The 18,742-nt window shown below is 44.0% G+C and overlaps 1 protein-coding gene across 1 annotated transcript in view; it reads left to right on the top strand.

Moving 5' to 3' along the window:
* Window positions 1–18,742, top strand: part of SEPTIN2 (septin 2) — a 34,688-nt gene that overhangs the window by 4,015 nt on the left and 11,931 nt on the right. Inside the window, exons 2-7 of the mRNA XM_069083378.1 lie at window positions 9,675–9,703; window positions 12,465–12,585; window positions 16,555–16,641; window positions 17,485–17,608; window positions 18,263–18,397; window positions 18,582–18,699. Of these exons, the coding sequence (XP_068939479.1) occupies window positions 9,695–9,703; window positions 12,465–12,585; window positions 16,555–16,641; window positions 17,485–17,608; window positions 18,263–18,397; window positions 18,582–18,699 (594 nt within the window). The 5' untranslated portion in view covers window positions 9,675–9,694. The remainder of the gene's footprint in view (window positions 1–9,674; window positions 9,704–12,464; window positions 12,586–16,554; window positions 16,642–17,484; window positions 17,609–18,262; window positions 18,398–18,581; window positions 18,700–18,742) is intronic.

Here is an 18,742-nt window from a genome sequence, read left to right as displayed (position 1 = left end):
GGCACAAGATGAGTTGAATGGGAAGGGATATCTAAAAAATAAAATTAAGAGGTGAGAGGAATATAATGGGAGGAGAAAGGGAGAGATAGAATAGGGTAAATTATCTCATAAAAGAGGCAAGAGATAACTTATAATGTAGGGGAAGAGCAGAAAGGTGAAAAGGAATGGGACAACCTTACTCTCATTAAATTTGGCTTAAGGAGGGAATAACATACACACTCAATTGGGTATCTTACCCTACAGGAAAGTAGGGCGGAAGGGGATAAGAGCGGAAATGATAGAAGGGAGGGCAGATTGGGGAAGAGGGTAGTTAGAAGCACACACTTTTGAAAAGGGACAGGGTCAAAATAGAATAAGTGGGGAGTAGGATAGGACAGTTCGTCTTTCACAGTATAACTACTATGGAAACGTTTTGCATAACTACACATCTACAACCTTTATTGACTTGCTTGTCTTCCCAGTGAGCGGGTGGGTGAGGAGGGAAAAGGGGAAAGAATCTGGAAATCAAAGTTTTAAAAACAAATGTTTTTAAAAATTGTTTTTTACATGCAACTGGGAAATAAGCTATACAGGCACTGGGGTAGAGAAATCCATCTTGCACTCCTAGAAAGTTAGAGTGGGCATGGGGGAGGATAAAAGAGAGCAGATGGGGGGAAGGGGTATTCAGTAAACTCGCTATCCTGGGGTGGGGGGTAGGGAAAAGACAGGGAGAAAATTCGTAACTCAAAATCTTGTAGAAATGAATGTTGGAAACTAAAAAGGGAAAAAAAGAAAAAATCTTTTTTTCATTCTCCATTCTGAATCCTTCACCTGTCAGGAAGTGAATAGCATGCTTCATCATTGGTCCTCTGGCATCCTGAAGGGAGCTCAGTAGTATTTTTATACCATAACTTGTTCAGCCATTTCCTATTTTATGGGCACCCCATCAGTTCCCATTCCTTACCACCTCAAAAAGAACTATAAATATAGATCCTTAGAAAGCCTTAGAATTTGTTTTGCTGAGAATCTCTCCCATAATCTGTACTCTTAATTCTCCCAGCTCACTTCTTCCCTTTCCCTTCTGTTTCACTGTTGAGTAAAATGCATTTCTGTACCTACCCTGTATGTATGCTTCCTTCTTTTGACCAGTTCAGATGAGAGTGAGGTTCAAGGGTTAGCCACACAACCCCTTCCTCCTTGTTTGTACAGACGTCTGTTTGTGCTTCCTGATTATGTGAGATAATTTTCCCTAACTTTCCTCTCCCTCCCCCTCAGTGTATTCCTTCCTCTCCTCCCTCCCCTCTCCATTTGTCTCTTAAGATCAAGGTATTACAGAACCAGTCCCAGACCTTTTCTGATTGAGCTTCCTCTATGAGCCTAGATGATGATAGAGAAATGGAGGGGTGGCACCATCTCCCCATATTTGAATGTAATCAGTTTATCCTCTAGTCCTTTATCATTGTTCATTCATGTTTGCTTTTTATGTTTCTCTTTACTCTTCTGTATTTGAACTTCAAAGCTTTTCCACAGCTCTGGACTTCTGGAATGCTTGGAAATTCCCTATTTTGTTAAAGGTCCGTTTTTTTCCCTAGTTTTGTTGGGTATGTTAGTTTTGGCTGTAAGCCCATATCCTTCGCCTTCTGGAATGTCCTATTCCAGCCTCACTGTTCCTTTGTAGTGGTAGCTGTGAGTTTTCATGTGGCGGTTTCTTTCCAGAGCTGACAGTGGCTTCTTCCTAGTTCCACTTTGTTCTCTGGTTCTGAGAGATGTGGGCAGTTTTCTTTTCAGATTTCTTGAAACAAGATATTGAGGCTTCTTTTTGGTTTTGGGCTCCAGAGAATCCATAATTATTAAATATATTTTCCTCATCAGTTGTTTTTGCCATGAAATACCTGGCGTTTTCTTCTGTTTCTTAGTCTTTGGACTTTGCTTTAACGGATGGACGTTGCCTCGTGGAGTCAGTCGCTCCTCTTTAGCTGACTCAGATTTTCGGGGAGTCTCTTGCTTGGGCCTGGTTTTGTCTCTCTTGTGTCACCTGTTGACCTCCTTTCCAGTTCTTCTTTAGCTCTCATTTCCAGTTTTTTTTTTCCTCAAGTAGCCTAATTCCATTTATTAAAAAACCTTTTTTTTTTTTTTTTTTTTTTTTTTTTTTTTGCCTTTTGGAGGGGGGAGGTCAGGGCAATTGGGGTTAAATGATTTACCCAAGCCCACATGGCTAGTAATTGTGTGAAGTGTCTGAGGTCACATTTGAACTCAGGTCCTCCTGACTCCAGGGCTGGTGCTCCATTCACTGCGCCACCTAGCCACCCATGTAAAAACCATTTTTGGGGTGGCAGCTAAGTGGTGCAGTGAATAGAGCACCAGCCCTGGAGTCAGGAGGACCTGAGTTCAAATGTGACCTCAGACACCTGACACTTACTAAGCCATGTGACCTTGGGTAAGTCATTTAACCCCAATTACCCTCCAAAAAGCAAAAAAAAAATTTTTTTTTAACTCATTTAAGCTGTTGCTTCATTTTTTCCCACTTTTTCTATTGAGTTTGTGCCTGAGCCATGTTTTTGTCTGAGGCTTTGCTTGTAGATGTTTTGGGGGCTCAGAGCTCCCCATAGTGAGGTTCTTTTAGCCCACCTTCTGTCTCTGGACTTGATGGTAAGACTTTGCAGCTTTTCTGGAGGGATTATCTGGGCTGCCTCCTGTTTCTGCTTTCTTGGTATATTGAGTGTTGTGCTTTTGTGGGATCTCAGGGACAGGCTGATGTTTGGTGCTCTCATCCAGGGCAGAGTCTGATTGCTGCTTCGCGGTCTGAGCTCTCTGAGTTCCTGACCTGGGTTTGGGTCTGAGCATGAGAGGATGCTGCTGCTGCTGCTGAACTTTTACCCTGTCAGACAGTTGGGAAATTCTGCTGGTTTAGAGCAGCACAGCTGTAGCCTTCCTTCCCTTTGGGCTGGGATTCCTGCCCTAGTGATTCCTCTGCTGCCTGGGTTAAGCTTTGGAAGTGAGGCTCTGCTTTGTTCCTGGAGTCTGAGCCATGCCTGCCTCCCACAGCTGCTGTTCTTGCTGGCGTCTGAACTTCCTCCTTTCCTCATCTACAGCCCAGGGCTTTCCTGCCTGAGAATGTGCAGGCCCCCTTACTCTATCCTCAGTTTTCAGCTTAGGACCCCATGGTGGGCCACTGTCCTTACTGTGATGTCTGAGATCTTTTCCTGCCCTTGTGCAGAGCCTCTTCCTGGATGAGGGAGTGATTCATAGAGCCTGTTTCTGGCCCTACACTTTCTTCTCTGTTCCTCTGCTGGGCTGGACAAGGTACTTGGTGCAGCCTCTTTGGGATTTCCCATCAGAATTCTTTCCAGGGCATTTTCGAGGTTTGATTGTAGGAGCTCACAGCACTGCTTCCTGTCTCTCTGCCATCTTGGCCCCACCTCCCTGGAATAGTGTTTTTAAAACACAAAGAAAACCTGTTGAAATACATGCAGTTATCACAGTATCCCAAAAAAGGACCCCCAGCCTCGTACTGAAAACCCCTCCTCTAACCCTTTGGAAAATTTTCCTGCTGTCAAACCTACTTTGCTTCTTCAACTTCCACTACTCATTGCTCCTGCTTCTGCCCTCTCTTCCATGGGACAAGGAGCTTATTTATTATTACTAAGGGAGTTCTCTTGATGGACCAAAAACAGGTTATTTCATCCTGAAATGCCCATTGTGTGCTGTTCTGACTGGGAAGGGCCCAGGCTTCCATCCTGCCAGCTCAGCTCCTGGCCGCAGCTGCTTTTTTCTCTCTCCATCTCGTGGTCCTCTTCTCCCCTTTGGGTGTTCTTCCCAGACCTTCCTTTCCAAGGAAGGCCCCAGACTAGCCATCCTTTATTCTCCATCCTTCTCTTCCCCCTAGCATGTGTTATTATCTTTCCCTGTTAGAGTGTAATCTCCCTGAGAGCAGGCACTGTCTCTGTCGGCCTCTGTATCCCCAGCTCTGAGCACTTCATGAATGCTTGTAGACCGCGTGAGGAATATGACGGTTCTGCCTCTTCTCTCTGTGGTCTGTTTGTAATACTGCTGCTTGAAACAACTGTCATTGGTAATCACACCAATTTAGATTCCACAGTGCCTAGAAGCTTCCAGAGTAACTGGCACTTTAAAACAAGTCAAATCAGTTCATACTTCATACCGCCAATCTAACGTTTACTCAACTGCATCTGGCACAGTGGATGGAGCATGGGGGCTGGGAGGAAGCCTGGAGGAAGATCTGACCTCAGACACTAGCTGTGTGGCCCTGGGCAAGTCATTTAACCTCTGCTGATTTTCTCAACTGTAAAATGGAATTAATAACAGCACCTACCTAACCTTGAAGATCAGTAAGATAATATTTATAAAAAGTGCTCAGCGTAGTCCGTGGCATAAAGACAGTAGATGCTGTATGAATATGTATTCCTGGGTGGCTAGGTGGAACAGTGAGTAAAGTGCTGGCCCCAGAGTCAGGAGGACCCGAGTTCGGTTCTGGCCTCAGATACTTAACATCCACACAAAAGAACTAGCCTTGTAACCTTGGGCCAGTTACTTAACTCCAAGTGCCCTCCAAAAAAAAAAAAAAAAATATATATATATATATATATATATATATATTCCCTTCCACACCTGACCATCTAGAGTCCAGCTCTTCCCATGAATTTGTTGTAAAGGGCTAGAGACGTTGCTCACTTTCTCCTCATTGCTAAGCCACCAGTCAGAGATGTCTGGTTGTCTGCCTGTCGTGGCTTCATGACCAGTCCATTTCCTCTTCCCATGGTGTAGTTCCTTGGTGAGAGCTTTCATTACTGTCCTTCAAAGCCTTTCAGTTAGATTTTGCAGGCTGTTCATACCTCCTGGGCACCTCTCTGTTGTCCAAATGCATTTTTTAGTTCTTTGGAAGACCATATCACATGCACAGAAATCCCCTTCCGTTGGACTCAGCTCCCAAACCTCCTCTGTGTTGTAGACAAGCACCCTTGTAATCCTCTTTCAAGGACTCTTGATGCTTCGGATTTATGGGTGGGAGAGTGATACAGGTGTGATCCATTGTGGTGTATCACATACCAAAACCTGCTGTTCCCTAGTCTTACATCAAGGGGGCTCTCAAGGATTTTGTCTAGGTGGATGAGTAGGCATGGAAGTTACCCCTTTTTATTATTAATAAGGTCCAGGATTTTTTTTTGGTACCTTCCACAATACCCCCGCCAAAATCAAATCCATTTTTGTCATTGCTCCTGGAAAGGGTGAGTCAGTCTACCCTCCTATAGCCCTATTCACTGTCTTTATAGCTTTCCAAAGGAATACATCCCTCCCTGGCCACCATTCCCCTCCCTATATGTAGTGTCTCCCCTTATCAAAATGTAAACTCCATGAGAGCAGGAGCTTCCTTCAGTTTTGTGTTTTTACCCGTAACCCAGCACTAAGCACAGTATTTGACCCAGAATAATGATGTGAGAACTGCTTCTTCATTCTTCCTGGCCTTCAGATGCCTTGTAGACTGACCTCTTTGCGCTCTCCTGATTCGGCTTGCTTGGGCACAGCTCTCTGTGCTCGGTGCGGTTCCTCTGCTTTTCCCTCTCTTTGGTATTCTCTTTTTTTCCTCTGTGAACACATCTCAGATCTTGACATGAGGGTCCCAGTGAAGTGACTCTACCCTTCTTGACCAGGAAAATGGGTTTGGTTTTGTTCAGCTTTATTGCTCTTTACCATCTCTCTTCTCTGTCGTCCCCTTTGCCTGTTTGCCCTGTGGCGCACTTGGGAGGACTTTGCTCCCCTGGCCCCTTAGTGAGCTTTCCTGAAACTTTCCCTAACTTCTCTCTCTTCTGTCTGCCGTAGGAGGCAGCAGGGCCCATCATTGTGTATCCTCCTGCCTGAAATAAATTTATGTTCTGACTGAGTGAATGAGCGTGGCCTTTGGCCTCCCTTTTCCTCCGCTTGGCAAATGTGTGAACATTGGCTGTGACCCGGCCATCTGGACTTGTTTTAGTGAGCATTTGGGGGCAGTTAAACATCACTGATCATAACTGCTGTTATTCCTGGTATCTGCGGTTTCCCTGGTTCAGGACTGAGCTGCTTTAATTAAAGGGCTTCTCATTTTCCTTATTCTTTCTCCTCCTCACCAGAGTTCATGGTGTTGTATAGCTCTTAAAACTCACACCCACCCCATTAGGTAGATGCTGATCTTATCTTCATTTTATACCTAAGGAAAAGTCACCCAGGAGAAGATGACTTGCCCAGGGTCACCCAAATAGTAAAAAAAGTCTGAGGTAAGATTTGATCTTAGGTCTTCCTGTCTCCAGGAATGCATTTCTCTGGATCCTCTGTGCCACCCAGCTGCCTACTGAGGTCGACAGGTACTGGACACAGACACACAGAACTGAAGAATGTCCTGCCCTCATGGAGTTTACATTTTGATAAGGGGAGACACTACATATAGGGGAATGGTGGCCAGGGAGGGATGTGTTCGTTTGGAATAGGAATAAATAGGTAGATTTATTTGATTGTCTGAGGCACCGATGCCCAAGAGGCTGGAAAGGAGAAAAGATTTTACCTCCTGCTGGCACAACGTCCCTGAAGAGGAGGGAATGAAGGGTGAGTGCCACTGTTTATCAAACGTCTAGCACTTGTTACCTCAAATGATTAAGAAACGGGCCATCTTTGGGTGGCACAGCTCACTCTATGGCAGCCGGACTGTTGGCTTCTGACTCCCACATGGACTGAGAATTCCAGGCGTCATTTTCTAATACCCTGGTTTTTCATTAGTCACTTCAGTGCTTTCTGTTTCTCTGTCGCCTTTTGTGCCTAGAGCAAGACCCACAGACCTAAGAGTGGATAAGATTGTGACTAGATTCTCCGTACGATGTTGCCTGTTGTTCCCTCCTGGAATCTGGATACCATATGGCCACAACAGACGCTTCCTAGAATAATTTCATTGACTCCCATGGCTTTAGCTACTTATCTTAAAATCTGTAGTCCTGGGTTCCTCCCTAGGCATTTCAGACTAGATACTCTTGTAGGCATCTCAAACTCAACATTTCTGAAGCTGAACTCACTCTTCTTTTCCTCTCACTTCCAAACTGCCAAATTTCTTGCCAAGACACCACTAAACTTTGTCTCCCAGGCTCAGCCTTATCCTGGTCTCTTCAGTCTTCCTCACCCCACATAGACAGTCACATGCCAAATCTTTCTGTCTCTCTCCACCCACATGGCTACTTTAGCGCCCCCACCCCTTACCTCTCACCTGAATGACTGCACTAGCCTCTTCATTGGCCTGCCTGACTCACGGCTCTCACCAGCCCAGTTCATCTTCTACCCTGCCATCAGGGTGATTTTTTTGTATGCATACATCTGACCATGACATTCCCCTACTTAGCTCCAGAAGCTTTGTGTTGCCTCTAGGATCAACTATAAACTCCTCTGTTTAGCTTTTAACCTGACCCCAGCCTACCTTTCCAGCTTCATTGGACATTTCTGCCATCTAACGTAGCTTTCTCTCTCTGTGGGCAGCCACAGGTCTGGCACATATTCCTTCCTGGCCCTCCTCCCTCACAGGACCCCAAACTCCTTTAAAGCACAGTTCAGGCATTATCTTCTACATCAGATTTCCTGATTTCCCCTGAGGGCCAGGCCCCTTCCTCCCAAATGGTTTCTGTTTGTGTTTATTCACTTACCTTTTGTGCAAAATGTATTAGTTAGGTACTTGTTGCCTCCCCCATTCAGTGTAAGGTCTTTGTTAGTTAGTAAAGATTTTTTCCATGATTTGTACTTTGTGCCCCAGCACCTAGCACTGTGTCTGGCAGTGGTGGGTGCTTAATAAGTGCTTGGTGACTGAGTGACTGGGGTGTTCCCAGCAAGGACACTAGGTTAGACAGATAATAGAAATTGATTAAGCAATGTTTTGTTTTGATGAAGAACACACACACACACACCCCCCTCTCAATTGGGTAGAGAAGTCTATCTTATCCAACAGGGAAGAAGGGTTAGGGGATAAGGCCAAAGAGGTGGGATGATAAAAGGGAGAGTGGATTTAGGGAGGCAGTGGTCAGAAGCCAGGCAGACTTTGGAGAAAGGATAGGATAAAGAAAGAGGCTAGACAGAAAAAAAATAGGATGAAAGGAAATACACAGTAATCATAGCTGTAAATGGGGATGAACTCACCCATACAATAGAAGCAGATAACAGAATGGGTTAGAAACCAGAATCCAGCAATATGTTGTTCACAAGAAATACCCTTGAAACAGACACAGAGTGAAAATAAGAGGCTGGAGCAGAATCTCTTACACTTCAGCTGAGCTAAAAAAAAAAAAAAGAAGGCAGGGGTAACAAGGGCAAAAGCAAAAATAGATCTAAATAAAAGAGATGATTAGGGAAACTACATTTTGCCAAAAGATACCATAGACAAAAATTTGTCCAGCAAGTTTTTCTGATAGAGACCTCTCTTCTCAAATATGTAAAGAAGTGAATCAAGTTTATAAAAATAAGCCATTCCCCAATGGAAAATTGTCAAAGGATATGAATAGGCAGCTTTCAGAAGAAGAAATCAAAGCTATCAATAGTCACTTGAAAAAATGCTCAAGATCACTTATAATTAGAAAAGTGCAAATAACTCTGAGTTACCTTACGCCTCACACCTGTAACAGATTGGCTAACATTACAGAAAAGGAAAATGACAAATGCTGGAGGGGAATGTGGGGGAAATAAGGAGACAGTAATGCACAGTTGGAGCTGTGAACTGATCCAACCATTCAGAAGAATATAGAACTATTCCCAAAGGGCTCTAAAACTGTGTATATACCCTTTGACCCAGCAGTACCACCATTAGGTCTGTATCCCAAAGAGAAAGAAAAAAGGGACCCATAAGTACAAAAAATATTTATAGCAGCTCTTTTTGTGGTGGCAAAGAATTGGAAATTGAGGGGAATGCCCATCACCTGGGGAATGACTAAACAAGTTGTGTTATATGATTGTGATAGAATACTATTATGCTATAAAAAATGACAAGCAGGATGGTTTCAGAAAAACCTGGGAAGACCTGTATAAACTGATGCAAAGTGAAGTGAGCATATGGGGGGGGAACGTTATAGGCAGTAATAGCAATGTTGTTATACAATGATAAAAAGCTACTCTAAACGAGACAATGATCCAAGACAATTCCAAAGAATTCATGATGAACAATGCTATCCACTTCCAGAGAGAGAACTAATGAATCTGAGCGCAGACTGAAGTACAAATTTTTTTTCCACTTTCATTTATTTCATATTTATTTTTACAGAATAGCTAACATAGAAATGTTTTGCATGATTTCACATGTATAATTGATATTGCTTGCCTTTGGAACTCAAAAATTTTTGAAGGAATGTTAAAAAACTAAATAATAAAAAAAATTAAGAAGGACCAAGAAGTCCTTGATTCTTCACATTTGTAGTTCCAGACCAATTTTTGTACCTTTCTGAGATGTTAGTGAAAATTGTCCTTTTTCTGAGCCTGAGAAAACAGCTTTAGGGAAGTTAAATGAGTTTCCCTGGATTGCAGATTGCTACTGAGTGTCACCTCTAAAATTCACAGTTGCTTCTTCTGAATCCAGAGCCTGTGCTATTTCTGCTGTAATTCAGGCCAGAATCCATGTGAAAAATAATGCCCCAGTAGCCCTTTCTTGTAATCCAAATGGTAATAAATTAAAACTCTTATTACAGGTAACTGAACTTCCCTGAAGATGTCAAAGGTAAGAGATTATTTTCACATACATTATAGCTTAAGGGGGGAAACAGTGTTCAGATGAATCCATAATTGTCCCATTGTGCATGTCTGTGCAAGTGTTTTAAATGTTACTGTTGGCAGTAGAAGGGGATTTGGGCCACTTTAAGGGGTGATTGTTATCTTTGGTTTCAGGGGGCTTTATTGCCATATATTCTGGTAGGGCTGGTGCAGCCTCTGCACACCATACTGATAAATCAGAAAGCAATTGTAATTTCTCATTATTTATTTAAATTTTTGTGACAAATTTACTGGTTCCTCTTTAATTACATTTGATGAATTAGTTTAGATTAGCTTTGCAGATTTGCCCAGAGCTACGTGTTCATGGCCAAAATAAAATTAGGCCTGATCTGAGAGAGATTCTGACTTGAAGAGAACAAGAATAATTTTTCAAATAAATTCTTTTGCTGCCTTGATTTAACAGCCTAATGTTACTCGTTCTCATTGTCATTTGCATTGAAGTGATTAGACCCCAGTTATTGCTGTGGGAGCTTTTTCCTGATGCCAAGCATGTTAATGCATTGATAGCACATGTGAGGTTTTTAAAGACTTGAACCATCAGAAATCTGCAGAGAAAATGTTGATGAATTTTTGTTTAATTTTGCTTTCCATGAAAACAGACTTTACTTTGGAAAAATAACCTTTTGCAGTTGAATCCAATAGAATGGGTTGGAATGGGGAGAGCCTTGAAGCAAGCTATCGCAGTAATCTAGATGAGTTCAGTATTGAGGGTGGTGACTGTGAGCTGAGAGAAAGGAAGCCACAGCACAAGAGGTGCTGTGAAACTGGAAACCATGCTGGGGAGGTGAGGGAGAGGGGGCCGTCAAGGAGGACACAGGTTTCAAGCCAGGGTGACTAGAAGGGGAGTGGTGGCACCTTGGCACATCGAGAGTAAGGAAGAGACCACAGAAATAAAACAGCAGAACAGGTGAAGGAGCTTGGGAGTAGATGAGAAAACCTCATGCATTCAAACTCATTGTGGGAAAAGCCCGTCTGAACTTGACATTTGTTAATTGAGTTGCAGTTTTATTACTTGCTTTACAAAGCTTTGACCAAGAGGCTGGTGGATCATGGAAAGAGAATGGTGATTTTAATTAGCATATTGATATTCATTAAAAAGCTCTACAGTCATTTATTCAGGGCGTTTTTGTGCACCTTGGTATGGTTTTATTTAATTTAAAATAGGCTGGTGTATTTGTAATGTGAATTCACAAGAAATGAGTTCTGGGTCTTCAGCCAACCAAAAAGACCAGATAACAGACTGTACTTTTTACACTTCTCATTATAAGTTGGCCATATTTTATCTTTTCAAGCCTCTTCTCCCTGTAAACTTTGATCATGGGAACGTTGGGGTTTGGCCTGGTGTTTTGTTTTGGAGGGGAAGATTCAGTTTAGTTTTTAGTTCATTATGTGTTTATGGCACAGATGGAGAGCAGACCTCTCCCCAAAAGTCACAGGCCTGGGCAGCACCTGGGAGAAAGTCTTCTGCAAGGAGCAGAGTTCCTTTCATTCAGGAAGCTGGCTGCCTAAATCTAACTGCATCGCTGTCTCTGTTCCTCCTTTGTCATTCCTACACCACACACTTTCAGGTCTCCTGAGGGGCTGCCAGCTGCCCAGTAGTGATGGCTTACCTGAAATCCCCATCTAGCTTTCTTCAGGAAAAGAAATGGGGGGATTATGGCTATGGTAACCCAGGCTTATTCAGAAGACCTTCTTCATTCCTGGGAAATGAGGAAGAATGGAAGATCTTTGAGCCATAGCTGCCGCGGTCAGCTCAAGAAATCACCATCTAGAATTGGTTCTTGTCAGTAGTTTAAATAAAGGCACAGGTGGTCCATTTCAGAGTTGCATGTGACACACATTGGGAAGGGGACCGACATGGTGAATAGAGAAACAGAAACGGTAGAAATTGTAGGGGCAGATTTTAATTCAACATAAGGAAAAAATGAGAACAGCTGGGATTTTCTGAAAGTGGAGTGGGCTGCCTGCCTGATCACTTGAATTTTTTCTGTAGCAGAGCCTGGATGTCATTTGTCATTTGTAATGAACAGAGCTGGGCTTGCTTCCTCCCAGCACATAGCCTATAACCTCCCAAGGTTTCATCTGTGAAATGAGAGTCGTGCCAGTAGAAGTTCCTCAGAGTTAGTATGAGGTTGGATAAGATCTTAAATTTAGAGCTGGAAAGACCCTGGGCTGTAATCTCAGCCAATCCCCTCTTGTTAAATAAAGCCTAGTGCTGCTCAGAGACTCCTTCAGGGAGGCCCTGCTGGTGGCACATTGAGGAGGTTCTCAGACTCTCAGTCCAGCACACCTTGCCCTGTGCACGAAACAGCTGCCCCCAAAGCAAGATTGGAAATTATGCCTCTGTGTACATACACATATCTATATATGTGTGGCTTAATTAGCATATTAAATGCCATTATATAATGAAATGTGAATGTTGCCTATACTATTTATTAGTATATATACACTAAATAATATTAGAAAGTATCCCTCATTATCTGTACACCCTCAACTGCCCCAAGGTTTTTCCTAGCTTGTCCCTTGTGCTGGCTTTGATAAACAAGTTTATTTACATAAAGGATTTTTTAAAAGATAACAGTTTTTAAAAGGAAAGGAAAAACTTTAAATTACATTTGGTAATTTTGTGTTTGTTACAGTTTTCTTGTCCTGATTCATTCATTAGAAACAATTAAATGTTACTAATAATGCTGTGGATTTTATTTCAGCAACAGCCTGCTCAATTTACAAATCCAGAAACTCCTGGTTATGTTGGATTTGCAAATCTTCCCAATCAAGTCCACCGAAAATCTGTGAAAAAAGGTTTTGAGTTCACACTGATGGTGGTCGGTAAGAAATCAATTTGTGGCCTTTTGTGTCCTGAAATTTAGTGAAATGAGTTTGGAGTTGTGTGGGGTTCAAAGACTGTAACCCAAACTGACTATTCGGAGACCTCAAACTGAAGATAGGAAGTTTTATTAGAATCTCGCAAGAAGCGGGCGGTCCAGTCACTGGAACAATGCCCAGGAGAGGAGGCCGCCATACAGAAGCTAAAGCTTGGTTAAATAAGCAAAGGGTTACAAACATTAACATAATTATTACTAATGAGGCTCTAATCTTGTTGGATAGCATACATAATACATGAAGTTCATTACGCAGGCGCAGTAACAATCTTAGAATACCGAACCCCCCTTCAGTTTTACCCTAGACACATTCTTGTCAGGACTTGAGTGCCCCAAGACTACTAGTGTCTGTTCCTTGATTGGTCAAATCCACCTGCTGCTGCCAGCTCCTTTCCATTCTTCATTATTTTTAGTATTATCTAGGAGTTTTAGTCTGGGAACTAGGGTCTGAGCTTTTTTTCAAGGCTACTGCCTCAACTTCCCAAGGTTACTGCCTGTTCCTCCTTACCAACAGTCTTGTTCAGCAATTCTTGCAGTTCTATAGAAACTTAACTCTTTTATGGTAAGCTGGGGGAGAAGGGCTGACTAGAACAGAGCAACTATATAGAAAGACTTCTAAAGTTTCAAAGTCACATAATTTCTAGAAAAATGGAAACTTAGGTCTCAGGCCTAAGGACTTACTTTACAGATAGTCTCTGAGAAACCACACTTTTACCTGTCCCATACAGAATCATCAGCCTGTGTGTCTCTCTTCTAGAATTATAGTATAAAAAAATGGACACATCATATCTTGAAAGGGAAGAAAACTATTAACATGGTTTTGCTCTGTCTTTTAGAGATGGGTAGAAGGAGGAGGAAATTAATCATAGTGTATTGGGCATTCTCTTGTAAATTAAGCAGCTAAGTCAGTTGGACTTCAGCCAGAGTAAATTATAGTGAGTTTCATGTGCTAAAATCAAGCGTGATCATAGGCCTGCTGTCTCATCCATTGTTGAGCTGATATTACTGCAGACCTAGAATCTCATTCTAATTTTCTTTCTCTGTGCTTCTCCCTCCACCCCCCAGACTTCTAAGTAATAGTCTAATATTAATGGGAGAATTTGGGGAGCATGTTGATAATGAGTAATCCTAGTGCTTCTTAAATAGAAGGGTTTTTTATTTCATGTCTTGAATAATAATCTCAATCCAAATTTAGTATCCCTGGTGCAGGAGGCAAAGCCACGCAAATTTTTTCAGTTTTAGTAGAGCAAGTTAATAATGGCCATAGGAAGCCTGGAGGACTTAGAATCTGGCAAGGTCTGCCCTGTGGCACCTCAGGTGCCACTGCCCTGTGACCCTGAACAAGACATTTCCCTGAATCCCCTGAGATAGTCAGTAACACCTGCAGAACCTTGCAGGCTTGTACCAAACCCAGTGCTCAAAACAGAGAGCTTTGTGACCCTTTGAGCTCCAGACAGATGGCAGATCTTGTTCGTGACTCCAGGAAAGTGGGCATAGAATCACAACCCACAGACAAAACCAGATCCAACCGTCATGACCACGGTCAGGAAAAAGACAGGCACATTGGCTCCAAGGGAGAAAGTAGGCACAGAGAAATTGAGGTGAACTTTGCAAAGGATGCTAATCTAAGGCCCAGGGATCCTTTAGAGCAGGCAGCTTGTCAGCTGGAGGTCTGGCAAGGAAGGAACAGGTGGAATCAACGAACTTTTTTGCCTTGTTCTTTACTATATGGGATATTAGCTGCACTTTGGTGGTCCTTAGGTCCTAAGTCCATTAGTGCCAAGTGTATGAGGCTCTAGACCAAGTTGTCTCTACATCCTAGGTGTGACTGTCACCGTTGGCATCTACATGTGTTCTCAGCCAATTCAGGGGTGAAATTGTGAAAATACATATTAGTAAATCACCTGCAATAAGATTGGCCTGTTGCGGACATAAACCTGTAAAGAGTTAAGCTTGCACTCCAGCCCTGAGCTGGGAGAAGCTTTCTTTTCTCTGTACTTATTGAAGAAGGCCTTCAACCCGTAAGGGATTGCAGGCTCTAGGGTAACCCTGTGACCTAGCAGGAACCTTTGGGACAGAAGATGTCTCTGTTAGTGAGCTTAGTCAGCGTTCTGTCCTTGGGAGGGAGGATAGGAGTATGAACCCCTCCTGGCTAGCTGCAGGGAAGGACACGGTGCCATGTGCACCCAAAGAGAAAGGGGTACGAAGGGGAGTGGGAGAAAACTGCAGACTGGCATCCTGCACCTCTACAACCTTGTTTTCTTCTTTGCTTAATGCTCTTTTACAGGAAGTTGCTTAAACTTAATTTTTCCCTAGGATTAGATCAAGATGGGCTAAAAAGTCCAAGTTTGTCCTCATTCAGAGACTCTGAAGGGTGTGATGATGGGTCCAAGCTGAGTTGGTGGTGGCTGTCTGGTATGTGGGAGAGAGCACTGCTCTGGGCATCAGGAACAGGGCTGGAATGCTGGCAGTGCCCCCGTGAGACACTGAGGAATCTAACCCTAGAGAATGGAAGGAGAAGACTGGAGGAGTGTGGCTGGTCACTAGCCCAGTGGGGGTCGTCGTCATTCAGGACATAATGATTCCCTGGTGCCTGCCCATGATCAAATAGAGCCCACTCCTGAATTTGGCATTAAGCCAAGTATGGCTGTTACTGTGTCAGGATTCTCTGCCTCTTGGCACCACCCTGACTTTCTTCTGAGTATGCCACACCCCTTCAGGTGCCCCTCTCCTGCTTCCCACTCCTTTTCTTGGCCTGCCCCCTTCCCCACCCACCAACCCCCAGGGCCAGGAGGAAACAAAACAGTATGTTTCTTGTAGGGCCACTAAGCCATTTTGCTTAGTCTTCATCACTCAGCTTTAACTTCCTTGAAATTGATCCCACTCCCTTGTTGACTTCTGTCCTCATCTTGTAGCTGTCTCTTGCTGACCTCCAGAAAATTCTCTGCCCCATGACTCTTGTACCTGGCCTTGCATCTCCACACCCCTAAAGTGCCATTTTTCCCCAGTGGTTTCACTCTTTACCTTATGAAGTTCTCCCACATTGGCCTCTTCTGTCTCTACTCGGCTTCACCCCCAGAAGATGATCAAATCTGACACTTCTCTGTCTCAGAGCTGTCCGACTTCCAAGGTGCTGAGCTCCAAAATCATCCTGATTCCGGCTTTTGACCCTCCTTCATCCCTCTTCTCCTCCTTGCTGTCCTGGTCCATCCTCCCTCCTTCCACTTCACTTCCTTTCCTTAAAGTCTTGACCCTGTAGGTGCAAACCCATTGATCGATGCCTTTCACCCTCCCCACCATCTCCAGGCTCTTGCTTGATCAGTCATTCCCAGATCTCCATGATCTTAAAAATGCCTCTTCATCTGCACTGCTATCTATGCATTCAGCCATTTTCCCATATTGATCTTCCCCTTGCTCTGACTTCTCCAAGAAGTCCACTGGCCTCTTCTGAGCTTGAGAAGGCCACCCCCTCTGTGCTCTTCTCCCAAGGTGATGACCATTTCTCCATCTCCCTGTTCATGGTACCTCTGCATCATGCCCTCCTGTGTGCACATATTTGTGTGCTCCTCCCTGTGAGTTCCCAGGCTCTTTCCTCGGTCTCTTCTCATAGGTAATCTGTCCTGTAACAGTGTTGGTGCAGTGGATAGAGACCTGAGTTCAAGAAAAACCTGCCTCACATCCCTCCTCTGACACAGACTGCTAAGCTCCCGTTTCCTTAGGCAGCTCCACCAAACTTGTTTTACCTTTGAATACTGTTGGCATCCTCATACTGGACATCATTAAAGTTTTCCTGAAAATGGTAGCAGAAGATGTCGGTTTATGGTCTGTTCTGGAAACAAGCAGAGACTGATGTTTTGTGTATGTGTTAAGAGTGTCTCCTATATGAAATCCTGAGTGTTCTGTGCTTGTTTTCTAGGGGAATCAGGATTGGGAAAATCTACTCTCATCAATAGCCTGTTCTTGACTGACTTGTACCCGGAAAGGGTGATTCCTGGGGCCGCAGGTAAAAAAAAAAAAAAAGTTCCCGTCCTGTCTCAGGTGTGAGCAATAATGTTCGAGCTTACCAATTAACTAATGCTCCGTGCTGGAGTCCTTCTTACCTCAAGACCATAGCTTAGGAACCACATTGCTGGCATCGGACAGACCTTGAAGGCCCAGGTCAAGTGCTTTAGTGGTTATTGGGCTGCTCCCAGAGAGAGCTCACTTATATTTTCAAGCTAGTCTTTCTCACTCTGTAGACAGCAGCCCTGTGACCCTGAAAGGAATTTTGGATGTGTAATCAGAGGGCTAATTTCAAACCCCAGTGCACTGTTTACCACCATGTAGTACAGTGGTTAGAGCCTGGAAGCAGAAAGGCTGGCTACTTCAGCCTCAGACCCTGACGAGCTGTGTGTCCTTGGGCAAGTCACTTAATTACTGTCTGCCTCACTTTCTTCATCTGTAAAATGGGAAAAATCTGAGTATCCACCTCACCAAAATTGTGAAGATCAGGTGAGGTGTTTTGTGAAGTGTTGGGCACAAGCCCTGGCCTCAGGTCGCCCTCTTCTGGGCCTCTGGTTATTTACAGATTGAAGCAGGCCTCTCAGCAGCCTTCCGGCTCATTTTCTACATTTGACAGTGCTTTAAAAATTAAATGCCTCACACTGTTGGTAGAACTTTGGATTTTTTACCTTTACAGACAGCAAATCAGTCCTGGTTCTTACTTGTTCCTTCACTAACTCAAGAATCATTTCTTCCTTCTGCACCCATCCTGCCACCTCGTACCCAGTCCCCCTACACTCAAGATGGTGTTTATAGGAACACTAGTTACCATTTAATACTCCTCCTGTAATGTATTCTTTTCTAGAGAAAATAGAAAGGACGGTGCAGATTGAGGCATCCACGGTGGAGATTGAGGAGAGAGGGGTCAAGCTCCGTCTTACTGTTGTTGACACACCAGGCTACGGGGACGCAATTAACTGCCGTGACTGGTACGTGGCTGCCTGCTGTGGGACAGGGCTCTGTGGGCCTGTGCCAGGGACCCCACCATCCTCATTCACGGGATCTTCAGAACAGCCTGATGCCCAGTGACTGAAAATAAAAATCTGAATTACTTTTATTCATTCATTATCATTAATGAGTGATTTATGACTAGAAAGTTAAAGGATTTTCACTCCTTGAGGCTCAAGGAACATTAAATAAACAGGGAGAGGTTTTTTTTGAAGACGCATTCATTTTTTCTGAGAGTGTCTTAAACTGAGAGCCTCCCGGGGACACAGGGGTGGGCTGGCGTGAGCCTCCCGGAGACGTTTTCTCTTTGCTGAGGCTCTTCCCCTTATCTCTGTGCTGGGGCTCCCTGAAGCCTTCCCTAGTCTCCCAATAAGAGTACCGTTTTCAGCCTGTCCTTACTCTGAAAGGCTATCCTAACCTGAAATGGTGGGAAGGGAAGGGAAGGAGAAGGCAGTCAGCTCAGACTTGTTGCTGCTTCCTTGAATTCAGTAGATTTTTCAGGTTTTCTAGGGAAGTTGGCCATCATTGATAGCATTTCCTGAGGCACAGTGTCCAAGTTGTAAGCCCAGATTCGTGCCTGTGGGGCGGGCCCTTTTCTGGGGAGTGTGGTTTGTAAAGGCCTGTGTTGTTCTCAGCTTCAAGACCATCATCTCCTACATCGATGAGCAGTTTGAGCGGTATCTGCATGACGAAAGTGGCTTGAACCGGCGGCACATCATAGACAACCGCGTCCATTGCTGCTTCTACTTCATTTCTCCTTTTGGACACGGGTGAGCCTCTTGCTCGCCAGCCTCTGTGTTAAGTGTGGCACTTGGCTCAGGTGGCCCTGGTGCTGCTCCTTTAGATTTGGGAAGAGTTCCCTCAAGCGGCTTCTATCCTGAGAATTGCTATGAAGTTGGGAAACCTTGGGCCTTGGGCCTTTAAAATGACTCCTGACCCTTGTGCTTTTTTCAGACTTAAACCTTTAGATGTGGAGTTTATGAAAGCTATACACAATAAAGTGAACATTGTGCCTGTGATTGCAAAAGCCGACACCTTGACCCTGAAGGAGCGGGAGCGGCTGAAGAAGAGGGTGAGTCTGCGCCTGATCGAGGCATCATTGTTGCCTGGGAATC

The sequence above is a fragment of the Petaurus breviceps genome, unplaced genomic scaffold (genome assembly GCF_028583685.1).
Source record: "Petaurus breviceps papuanus isolate PSGF00001 unplaced genomic scaffold, PetGlider_PUasm1.0 173, whole genome shotgun sequence".
Taxonomy (NCBI): domain Eukaryota; kingdom Metazoa; phylum Chordata; class Mammalia; order Diprotodontia; family Petauridae; genus Petaurus; species Petaurus breviceps.
Note: the sequence above shows the minus strand (reverse complement) of the source record. Positions and strands in the feature narration are given on the sequence as shown.